At 30.4% G+C, this 13,026-nt stretch overlaps 1 protein-coding gene across 5 annotated transcripts in view; it reads right to left on the bottom strand.

The window, feature by feature from the left end:
• LOC134708533 (hamartin-like) overlaps window positions 1-13,026 on the bottom strand; it is a 49,045-nt gene that overhangs the window by 14,264 nt on the left and 21,755 nt on the right. For 4 of the 5 annotated variants that reach the window (XM_063569159.1, XM_063569154.1, XM_063569158.1 and 1 more), the window contains exons 5-12: window positions 10,851-10,995; window positions 10,144-10,170; window positions 8,346-8,500; window positions 7,564-7,801; window positions 6,933-7,100; window positions 6,177-6,250; window positions 4,758-5,172; window positions 3,779-4,324 (exon numbers count right to left, since the gene is read on the bottom strand). In XM_063569159.1, coding sequence (XP_063425229.1) covers window positions 3,779-4,324; window positions 4,758-5,172; window positions 6,177-6,250; window positions 6,933-7,100; window positions 7,564-7,801; window positions 8,346-8,500; window positions 10,144-10,170; window positions 10,851-10,995 — 1,768 coding nt within the window. The remainder of the gene's footprint in view (window positions 1-3,778; window positions 4,325-4,757; window positions 5,173-6,176; window positions 6,251-6,932; window positions 7,101-7,563; window positions 7,802-8,345; window positions 8,501-10,143; window positions 10,171-10,850; window positions 10,996-13,026) is intronic. The other variant, XM_063569155.1, reaches the window with a different exon arrangement.

Genomic DNA, 13,026 nt, shown 5'->3' with positions numbered 1-13,026 from the left:
ATAAGAATTACCTTGGTTTTTATCTGATACCATATAAGTTTTACATTATAAGAATTACCTTGGTTTTTATCTGATACCATATAAGTTTTACATTATAAGAATTACCTTGGTTTTTATCTGATACCATATAAGTTTTACATTATAAGAATTACCTTGGTTTTTATCTGATACCATATAAGTTGTACATTATAAGAATTACCTTGGTTTTTATCTGATACCATATAAGTTTTACATTATAAGAATTACCTTGGTTTTTATCTGATACATGTGTACCATATAAGATTACATTATAAGAATTACCTTGGTTTTTATCTGATACCATTATAAGTTTTACATTATAAGAATTACCTTGGTTTTTATCTGATACCATATAAGTTGTACATTATAAGAATTACCTTGGTTTTTATCTGATACCATATAAGATTACATTATAAGAATTACCTTGGTTTTTATCTGATACCATATAAGATTACATTATAAGAATTACCTTGGTTTTTATCTGATACCATATAAGATTACATTATAAGAATTACCTTGGTTTTTATCTGATACCATTATAAGTTTTACATTATAAGAATTACCTTGGTTTTTATCTGATACCATATAAGTTGTACATTATAAGAATTACCTTGGTTTTTATCTGATACCATATAAGTTTTACATTATAAGAATTACCTTGGTTTTTATCTGATACCATATAAGTTTTACATTATAAGAATTACCTTGGTTTTTATCTGATACCATATAAGTTTTACATTATAAGAATTACCTTGGTTTTTATCTGATACCATATAAGTTTTACATTATAAGAATTACCTTGGTTTTTATCTGATACCATATAAGTTTTACATTATAAGAATTACCTTGGTTTTTATCTGATACCATATAAGTTTTACATTATAAGAATTACCTTGGTTTTTATCTGATACCATATAAGTTTTACATTATAAGAATTACCTTGGTTTTTATCTGATACCATATAAGTTTTACATTATAAGAATTACCTTGGTTTTTATCTGATACCATATAAGTTTTACATTATAAGAATTACCTTGGTTTTTATCTGATACCATATAAGTTTTACATTATAAGAATTACCTTGGTTTTTATCTGATACCATATAAGTTTTACATTATAAGAATTACCTTGGTTTTTATCTGATACCATATAAGTTTTACATTATAAGAATTACCTTGGTTTTTATCTGATACCATATAAGTTTTGCATCTTTAACACAGGTGCATTGCATTTGGCAAATGATTAATGAGAAAAAACTTTACATTGTGCATGTTGTGAAGAGAGTGCAACATTTTACAATTTAAATGCAGACAATAAAATCATCAATTCATTTTATTATTTTTTTTAATATTTTTTTACCTTCCCAAAATAATCAATTTTAAGAATTACCTTGGTTTTTATCTGATACCATATAAGTTTTGCATCTGTGTTGAATTTGGCAAATGATTAATGAGTACAGAGAAAATTATAACTTCACATGGTGTGGAGAGTGAAATTTTACAATATCAATGCAGAAAATTAGAGCATCGATTCATATTATTAATTCCTTAATGTTAATTTAATATTTTTTTACCCCACTTTAAACATATTTTAAAATTGGTTGTCCAACTGAAAATAATCTATCTTAAGAATTACCTTGGTTTTTATCTGATACCATATAAGTTTTACATTATAATAATTACCTTGGTTTTTATCTGATACCATATAAGTTTTACATTATAAGAATTACCTTGGTTTTTATCTGATACCATATAAGTTTTACATTATAAGAATTACCTTGGTTTTTATCTGATACCATATAAGTTTTACATTATAAGAATTACGTTGGTTTTTATCTGATACCATATAAGTTTTAGGCCTTTTTTTTTTAATTAGTTGGTTTACGGATCCGCCGACCTGATTTTGTTTAAAAGTGAAATAAAATTAAAATTTTGATTTCGTGTTGTTTTTTATTCCGCCGACCCGATTTTTCGAGTGCTGTGAATAAAAAAATCCGAGGCGTTCCAAAACGTTTTGTCTGTGTCAATAAAGCGTTTGTAGTGAACGGCGTATTTTGAAAAGCTTCGAAATGACGCAGACGAATTCAAAAACCCAACGAGGGAGGACCATGGAGTCTGACGGCTTCATCTACTTTCAGTTGAATATTAACTTTGATGGTCAACGTACTGAGAGCACTTTTATCAAATGCAAACCTAAGCAAACAATCGGCGATGCCATATTCGACAATATGGCTGATGAAAATGTTGCCATTGTCAAGGTACAAACAGTTTCGCCACCAAACAAAACTAGGGCAGACACGCAAGCTACCTGCTGTCAGAAATGCTATGAAGGTTCATGGGAAGAGGAAAAACTAAAGAACTATCTGCAGTTACCTGTTGAAAATAAAACATTGATCTCAACTTTTTATTTCTTTGCCACCATTTCCACTTTTCAGCGAACGGGATTCATGCATAATTTAGATGCTAACAAATTTCTTGTCTGTACAAAATATGTGTTTTAGTCAAACTTTGGTACATTGCTATTTCTTCATCAGCATGATAGGGTCATGAACACAGTTGATTATCAAACATTTCATAAATCAAAGAAATTTGTTTATGTCAAGTATATTGTCCTCAAAAGATTTTTGGGTCAAACATGCACAAATATTCATACGTGAAGACCACGTGCACCTTAAATGTGATGGTATTGTGTTCACCTGGAGAGTGAGAGATCTTGGGTTTGAACCTTGACCCGGTCAAATCAAAGACTTAAAAATTGGTATCTGCTGCTTCTTCGCCAAGCACGCTGCAATTGCAATTATTAAAGGAGTCAGAATAATGTGTTTGGGTAAGGTAACATATCTTTGGGGGAACTGTTACCTTGTGAGCTAGCACATTTAAATTCTGGCTCAGTGTGTCAGTTTAGCATTTCATTTCTCATTATCATATTCTCATCCTAATTATGCATCTGATTAGCCACTAGACATTAAACAACAATTGACCATCCATCCATCAAATGCAAAGCATATCAAGATAAGAGCTAAACTATTTCTCCTCCTCAACCCCTGTAATGTCATGAATGAACAGCATTTTTTTTTTTTTCCTCCGACTCAAATTTTTCAGAACAGTTATACGTGAACAAAAAAAAAATCTAAGATTGCTATTTTATTTTTATTTTTTTTACCTCCTCCGACCCTAACCTTTGACACTAGTTGTCCGTAAACCAACTAATTAAAAAAAAAAAGGCCTTACATTATAAGAATTACCTTGGTTTTAATCTGATACCATATAAGTTTTACATTATAAGAATTACCTTGGTTTTTATCTGATACCATATAAGTTTTACATTATAAGAATTACCTTGGTTTTTATCTGATACCATATAAGTTTTACATTAAAGAATTACCTTGGTTTTTATCTGATACCATATAAGTTTTACATTATAAGAATTACCTTGGTTTTTATCTGATACCATGTAAGTTTTACATTATAAGAATTACCTTGGTTTTTATCTGATACCATATAAGTTTTACATTATAAGAATTACCTTGGTTTTTATCTGATACCATATAAGTTTTACATTATAAGAATTACCTTGGTTTTTATCTGATACCATATAAGTTTTACATTATAAGAATTACCTTGGTTTTTATCTGATACCATATAAGTTTTACATTATAAGAATTACCTTGGTTTTTATCTGATACCATATAAGTTTTACATTATAAGAATTACCTTGGTTTTTATCTGATACCATATAAGTTTTACATTATAAGAATTACCTTGGTTTTTATCTGATACCATATAAGTTTTACATCTTTGACACAGGTGCATTGAATTTGGCAGCAAAGAATTTTTTATAACATCCATAAAACTGTTCTGTGATTGTGGAACCGGTTGATTGTCTGGCTGTTTAAACATGGGACATGATGTAATACTGATGTGTGATGATGTTGTCATAGTTACAGTACTCGTTTCCATAGTAACTGTTGTGACAACAGGTAATGCTGATTGTTGACTATCTTGTTGACTAGTTTGTGAGGTTTGACGTTTTAATGTTGATATTGTTGAAGCAGATCGTGACAATTCACCCTCATCTTCATCTTCACTATCTTCATTATCCACGGAGGATAATTTCGGTAAACTGGGACAAGAATTTGACCTTGTTTTTTTGTATTTTTCTTGTTTGTACAGGTCTAAATTGTTAGTTGCTGTTAAACTGTTAAACCGTATTCGATTCACACTTTTCATGAACTGCGCCACAGATTCAGCTGTTAGATGTACCGCTGATTCTGATTGGTTCTGGTTGATTTCAGAAACTTCATCATCTGTAAAAAAAAAAAAATATTGCATTCTGGTTGTATGTTATATCACAAAGTCTATGGAAAAGATCATACATTGTCATATGAAACACACATCTGTAACATTTTCATGATCCAATTTTGAACAACAAATGAAGAAACTAATTTGAATTTTACACAACTTTTGGTTTGTCCATTTGACTTTTTTATAGTTACGAAAACAATTTTCTTAAAAATCCATTTTTTCAAATTCATATTTTTTTAATAAAACTTCTACATGTATAATTATGAACTACGACTATTAATTTTATTATTTTTGGTTTATAAATAAAATGGTTTCTCATTAGGTCTCTTTGTTACTTCTATTTATTTAAGAGTTGATTACATGATGGAGAAAGTATGAACAGTGTAACAGCCTTTTATTTTAATATAACAATCTTAACTTCTACACCCTTTATACCTTCATCACTCCCATGTAAATCCTCCATCATTTTTGGCAGTGTCTCCATGGAGAATGACTCCATTAAATCTGGCCTTTCTAGGCTGTCTTTTCTATCTTCAGTCACATGACCTATCCCATCATCCTTTTCTTCCTTAGTTTCACTTGGGTGATACATCATCCCATGGTCCACAAATGATGCAATTGGAGATTCTGGTACAACGTCAAATTTCAATTCTCTAGCTGTTGTACGTATGGGTAGAGATTTAAACATTCCAGAAGGAGGCTCTGCTGTGAATTCTGTTTTCACAGGAGATGGTGGCACGGATGATTTAGAATCACTTCCTGGTTGAGATTTCGTTACAATGGTGAGTGAAGCTCGTTTATCAGAGCCTTTGGTAAATAAGGATCCTCTGCTACTGTTTCTACTAAGACCCTGAAATTAAATGAATGACTATAACCAAGGAACTATATAGAAAAAGTTAAACTTGTACAACATCAATTATTGGTGGTGACAGAATCTAAAGACTATGGGTAATTCAATTGTTAGTACCCCAAAATGAAAGTAACATCATGTCATTGGGAAAACTTCAACTTTTTAGGAAATTTTTTAACAAATGATGACAATTTGGTGCACACTTTTGTAAATATTACCAAGAATGCATTAGATTCTGAAACAGCAAATTGTAAAGAGACCAGGCAACTCAAATAAGAATACTACCTATGAATTAACATTCATATGCTAGAAATTTTTCAGAACATTTTAAAACATGTCTTTAATTGTAACCAGGTGCTCGACAGGGCACAGCTTTATACAACAGCAGATGTCGAATGCTGAACAATTGGGGCAAGTATGCACACAACATTCAAGCTTGATACAGCTCTATATTTGGATTGTAATAAATTTTTGACATAATATGAATTTCTGTCACACAACAAATGTCAAGGTCTTATAAATCTATTGCACAATATTGTGCAATTAAAGATTTCTTCTTCAAATTTTACAAAAATTTGGAAAAGAAAACAAAATTTAACACTATTAATGCCCCCCCCCTTTTTTTTGCAATTAGTCCAAAACCTGTCTTTCCTTATTACATAATTTACAAGGAGTGTAAGGGAGTATTGGGACCAAAACCTCCAACATCAATTCCAACCTTCCTTTAGTGATATTGAATCTGCTGGTAAAAATTTATAGAGATCCATTCACTAAAACTAAAGTTATTGTCTTGAAACTAAATGCATCTTCAGATGGCAAAGCAGATGACATGATAGCATTATACAACGCAAAACATTTTTGCAGTCGTATAAAAACCATCTAAAAATTTTAGGCTCTTTTTCTTTTTTAATGCCAACAAACTTTTCTTCCTAGTGATCTGTGTTGGGGCTGTTTTATTGACAATAACACATTATCTCCTTATTTTTAGATGTTATTATTCCTACCTTTTCAGCCTCATCAAAAATAGGAGGTGTAGCTCTAGGAGTTATCACTGGTGTATTTCCATTAGTTACCGGAGCTAGAGTAAAAATTCAGAAAGAATGATCATATCTGTACATAGAAAACATGTATTTGAGTTTAGTGTGAAATCAATTTTTATTGAACTAGTTCACATGTTTTATGGGGCCAGTTGAAGCCTGCCTTTGAGTGCAAGATATTTCTCGTTATTATTAAGAACCATTGGTGGGCTTCAGTTGTTATCTGCTATTGGTAGAGTTGTTGTCTCTTTGACATATTCCCAATCTCCATTCGCATTTGTACTAAATGAAAATTAACACTAATTACAAAAAAAAACAGATTTTATTTAAAATCTACTTCTGAATACTACCTTAGGATCATTAACAAGCTTCTGTCCAAGTTTGGTTGAAATCCAGTATAGTTTAATGGTTATTAAAATTTAAAAAAAACTCTTACCACAAAGTGAATATTTGTGGATACTGCTGCTGCTGCCAACAACAGAAAAATGTATGATTGCTATGTCTCGCTTTTGCAACAAAAGTAACAGGCTCAACAAAAATAAGCAGCTGAACCAGCAAGACAATGTTTTCTTTTTTACAATTCATTCAAAATTAATTCTCCTCAAAACACCTTTTCTTTTGGATAGTTGCAAATAAATGAGAATATTCCACATAGTTAGTTTTTTTAAATTTTGTTATTGAAATTTCTCATTCATTAGAAAAAAGAAAATGTATATTCCTTACCAGAAGGGGCATGTGTGGAACTAGAATTTTCCAGTACATTTGCTGCTGGGGTATTTCTCTGTGAAGGTGGAGGAGTTGACATTCCAATGGCTAAAGACGGGCTGAAAAATGTGTCTGACTGGTGACCTGAAAAGGGAATTGGATCTGGAACCCGCAACATGGAGCTGTCTGAAAAAATAAAAGTATCATAATTAAATATTAATTTATATTTGAATAATTATTACTATTACAATAATTTATTTATTAGTTAAACAAAAAATAACTACCAGAGAGAGTGACAGATTGAGTGACAGACTGAAAAGATGAATTTTTTTTTATTAATAGCACTTACTTTTTGAGTAAGGTACATACAAATTTTATTTTTGGTTTTTCTACATGGAATGATATATCACATGTCTATATGCAGCATTTTTCTATATCAATATATACAGAACATGGAAATGTTATTAAATTTCAAATTTAAGCAGCAATTCTACTTAAAAAAAATATAACCTATATGCTATTTTTGGGTATCCTTTTTAGAATGTATAAATCTTTTTTACTTATTCATTCAAACTTCAATGTAAGAATGATGTATCCTTGCATTTAGATTTCTGCACAGGTATATACTGAACATTTTTCCCATTCTTACCTCTAGTTTGGAATGTTATATCCTTGGATTTAGATTGTTCAAGAGGTTTATACAAAATATTTTTCTTCAGTGACTCAGACGAGTCATCCCACATGCCTTCCATCACATCCAGGGACATTTTGGCACATTCCATCACAACATCTTGTATTTCCATTGTGCGCCAGCGAGTGGCAGAGATCTCAGCGTCTCTATTTCCTGTGATGAGACCAGGATGGAGACGAACCCTCTCTAACATTGGCTGTAAACAAATGTAGTTCCATACATAAAGATATGTGTAAAAACATTACAATAAATATTAAATGAAAATACAAACAAATTGTTTTATCACATCTATTGTTGATCAAGATTAAATAAAACATATTTATTTTAAAAGAATTCAAATTAAAAACTTTGTAAACAGAACTTATAAAATCATATTTAAAATAACAGCAACAAAGAAACTAACTTTTCCATTAAATGTGTATCGAGCCCATTTCTAAAATAAAATATTCACACTCTCAGAAATACAAATTTCAACTGTTTTTTGCTTATTTCTCAGTGGCAGATATTTCATGCATTTTTAAAACAAGAACATATTTTAAACAATACATTTTATAGGTCTAAACTGCAAATGGAGGAACAGGCCTAGTGTGTTCATAAAAATTTGGGAGTACAGTTATGGTAAGCAGACTCACAAGTCAACCAATCAAAATGCTGCTTCAAAAGTTTTTAACTTTCTAATCACAAAAAAATACATTTTAAACAGCAAATTGAAAATGAACATAACTGTAAATTACACATACCTTAACACATTCTTCATACACAGCAATATTCTCCTTTTTACCGTAGTATGTTCGTAAAAAGGCTAGGAAACTATATGGAAACATTCCGTAGAGACGATGAAATAATGAATACAGTGCCACCTGGAGGTGAAGTAAATATACATCAGGGACATTACCTACAAAACATGAAAACATGACTCATTACTTATTTCAGGTTTTACTTATTAGGCTTTTTTTTAAACTTTAAACACAGAATACATTTTCTTCTATATAACATCAAGCTGTAGCATATCATGCATATTTAAAACAGTTATAGCATACTACATTCTTCTAAAACATGTTTATCATTATGTGTCATGCATTTGGTATCATTCATGATGCTGTCAAAACTGTGGATTCATTATAATTTGTTGTATACCAATTTTAGTGGATTTTGTAGGTAAAGGTAAACCAAAGATATAATGCTAAACAAAGAACAAATCTTCTATTGGTATCGATACAGACTTTGGCAAATCTTCTATTGGTATCGATACAGACTTTGGCAAATCTTCTATTGGTATCGATACAGACTTTGGCAAATCTTCTATTGGTATCGATACAGACTTTGGCAAATCTTCTATTGGTATCGATACAGACTTTGGCAAATCTTCTATTGGTATCGATACAGACTTTGGCAAATCTTCTATTGGTATCGATACAGACTTTGGCAAATCTTCTATTGGTATCGATACAGACTTTGGCAAAACTACGATATCAATTGTCCATGTAAATTGCAACTTTTTCCTTATCCATGAAAAAAGGTATCCATGAAAAAAAATATGAAACCACAGTATTGAAGTAAGCATACATACATTGTCAGCGTATAATTGTTCAAACTTTGAGAAATTCCCCTAGAAACTTTGTTATAAACAATGCCATAATATCCTGTTCCTGTTGGAACCTTCATCATACAAATGTTAAATAAGGTTTCAAGGCTAAAATGTTCATTCCAACCGGTGAATTGCATTTTTTCTAGGATTTAAAAATATTGTGTAGGTGAATATTTATAATATCATCATTTGTATTATATATATATATGCTACAAATTTGCATATTAAAAAGTCAGCATTGTATATCAATTTTCTCAGAATATTTACATATGGGCAAGTAAAGCGCCTTGAAGTGTTAAAACAAAAAGCTCATTTAGACGAAAAGCATATATATGTAGATATATTCATGCATTGGTATTAAAGATGACAGTGATGATAATGTTCAATTCTAATAATAGGTGTATATTTCCTTCTTTTAAGGAAGATAGTATTATAGAAAAGATTATTTTGAAAGAGGGTATCTTCTGATTATTTATCTAAATGAATATGCATGCCATGGGTGTTGGTTCAAAAATTAAATGTTATAAAAGTTTACAGCAATTATTATTATTTTCACTGTGATACCTTAGTCAAACTGATGTTCCAACCTTTTGGGGTCTTTCATTATTTCAATAAAAAATTTGGGCATAGTCTTAACTTAAACCAAGCATCAAACTTGATATTATTAACTGGACCTTTGTCTCAATTATACAAATATAGATTCCAAAGAGTACATTAGTCTTAAGGTCACAGCTGCAAACAACTGCACTTCCAAAAACCTTTAATGTTTTATCAAACTGTTAAGTATTTAGACAATTATACTTTTAGTATTTTCCATAAAAAAGGTACAGAATAACACACAAAAGATTATGTTTTGAAATGATTATCGTAAAAAGTAGAAATTTTCTAGCCATATTATAGAAAATCAGACACCACATAAAAGCACACATCATACACACATGTGACCTTACCCGCAGAACCTCTAGCAATAGGACTTCCTGAATAATTATAAAATCATTTTATAAAATTATTCAGATGTTTTGCATATATAGCTCAACTAATTTCAGTTTACCTATTTCTCAAATCTCTGTTAAAATTTTCCAAAGCTTAGCATATTCAAATCCTTTATGTTTTTCAACAGTTCAAAGCTAGAAAGCATTAGAAATTGAAGGCTATAACTACATAATCAATAAAAGCTGGTGTTAGTTTCAAGTGCATTCAAGCAAAACAAGAATGAGGTGACTATAGGCACCCAAAAGTCTGAATCTCTTAATTAGTAAAAATAAAGTCATTAGCATTGACAGTGGCAGCCATCTTTCACACACTAAGTTTTATTGTGATTAGTTTTAGATCCAATTGAGGAATATTTTAAAACAAAACAAGTCTTCTCATTAAATAAATTATAATGAATAACAGATTGACGGGAACATATTCAAGAGAGGGCAATAGCTGACCTTTAAATCAGGTATATTTAAGGGAAAAAAGTGCTAACATATGGTAAGCTAAATATCCATGTACTGTGGTAGAATTGTTTAAGTTATATTACATTTCTCTTGGATGGAAAATAAAACCATCACAAATTTGAAGCCTCCATCTAAACTATAGAACAGTTTTAAAATCTTCTAATGCTAACTTGATTTTAAGTATAAATTTCCAATCATTTTACTATAAATGGTACCTGGTTTCTTGTGACTGAATGTCATCAAATGTGAAAAAACTTCAAAGATAGTTGATAACTGGTGTCCCAGGTATGTAGGAATGGAGGGAAGCAGTACTGTAAGGGACATAACTCCTGTCATTAGTATAGGTACATCGGTTTCATTCTGAAAAATAACAAATAATTACTGTAAGGGACATAACTCCTGTCATAAGTATACCAGTATAGGTACATCCGTTTCATTCTTAAAATTAAAAAAATACTGTAAGGGACATAACTCCTGTCATTAGGAAAGGTACATTTGTTTCATTCTGAACAGTAACAATTACTATCTTTAATGAGGAAGAAACATATATATATAATAGAAAACTTTGGATAATGGGTATTGTGGTAGAATTGTTTAGAATCCATGACACAATAACAGTTTACATGCACAGCAAAAAAACAAACAAAAAGTAAAGGAACAACCTTTTATTTCTGTTCTTTATCTCAAAGTCACATTGAGGCCTTCAACACAGACCAAACATAAATCTCATCTCACTGCAAAATAAAGACATCTCCCCTAGCATCTGCTTGAGCAGATTTCTTTGCAAAAATAATTTGATGCTATTTAAGTAGCTTTTTATTATTTCTTGTTTGATATGCTTTCGCATGAATTAAACAATGTTTTACAGCAATGATAGCATCATGTAACCAGATGCTCCACAGGGCATAGCTTTATACGACCGCAGAGGTTGAACCCTGAACGGTTGGGGCAAGTATGGACACAACATTCAAGCTTGATTCAACTCTAAATTTGGATTGTGATTAAATGGTTGACACAGCATAGGTTTCTGACACAGAATGAATGTGTTCTAATGAACTTAAAATTTTTGTTTTCTCTAAGGGCAATTCACTTTGCTGTTGAATATTAATCCTCTCAAAAAAATGTTTGAAGAAATTTTTTTTTTATTTATGAAATTTCAAATGAGAAAAATTGAACCCAATTTTTTTAATCACATCCCCCTTTTCCTTATTCCAAAACTAATCTCAATTAAAATTTCTAATGGAGTTTGCAACAATAACTACTCATTTAAATGCATCATAAAATATTAAGATGTAAAAAAAATGCTTGTTATCACTGAATGGTAGATTATTTTAATTTATCAGTTGGTAGTAAAAAGTGAACATACATTGTATATTGTATATAACAAAGATTTAAGTTGATTCTGGACAAAGAAAGATAACTCTAATTAAAAAAAAATCTTGCTATTGCACAATATTTTGCAATTAGATATTTATTGCTTACTATTCTGGACAAAGAAAGATAACTCTAATTAAAAAAAAAATGCTATTTCACAATATTGTGCAATTAGATATTTCTTGCCATTGTGCAATACTTTGCAATTGAAAAGACTTGCTATTGTACAATACTTAATATAATAATTTTAGATCCTGATTTGGACCAACTTGAAAACTGGGCCCATAATCAAAAATCTAAGTACATATTTGGATTCAGCATATCAAAGAACCCCAAGATTTCAATTTTTGTTAAAATCAAACTAAGTTTAATTTTGGACCCTTTGGACTTTAATGAAGACCAATTTGAAAACATGACCAAAAATTAAGAATCTACATACACAGTTAGATTTGGCATATCAAAAAACCCCATTTATTCAATTTTTGATGAAATCAAACAAAGTTTAATTTTGGACCCCCATTTGGACCAACATGAAAACTGGGCCAAAAATCAAGAATCTAAGTACATTTTTAGATTCAGCATATCAAAGAACCCAACCAATTCATTTTTTGTCAAAATCAAACTAAGTTTAATTTGGACCCTTTGGACCTTAATGTAGACCAATAAGAAAACGGGACCAAAAGTTAAGAATCTACATACACAGTTAGATTCGGCATATCAAAGAACCCCGATTATTCAATTTTGATGAAATCAAACAAAGTTTAATTTTGGACCCTTTGGGACCCTTATTCATAAAATGTTGGGACCTAAACTCCCAAAATCAATACCAACCTTCCTTTTATGGTCATAAACCTTGTGTTTAAATTTCATAGATTTCTATTTACTTATACTAACGTTATGGTGCGAAAACCAAGAAAAATGCTTATTTGGGTCCCTTTTTGGCCCCTAATTCCTAAACTGTTGGGACCTAAACTCCCAAAATCAATACCAACCTTCCTTTTGTGGTCATAAACATTG

Source organism: Mytilus trossulus, chromosome 2, assembly GCF_036588685.1.
Source record: "Mytilus trossulus isolate FHL-02 chromosome 2, PNRI_Mtr1.1.1.hap1, whole genome shotgun sequence".
Classification (NCBI taxonomy): Eukaryota; Metazoa; Mollusca; class Bivalvia; order Mytilida; family Mytilidae; genus Mytilus; species Mytilus trossulus.
This window is presented reverse-complemented; position numbering and strand designations above follow the sequence as displayed.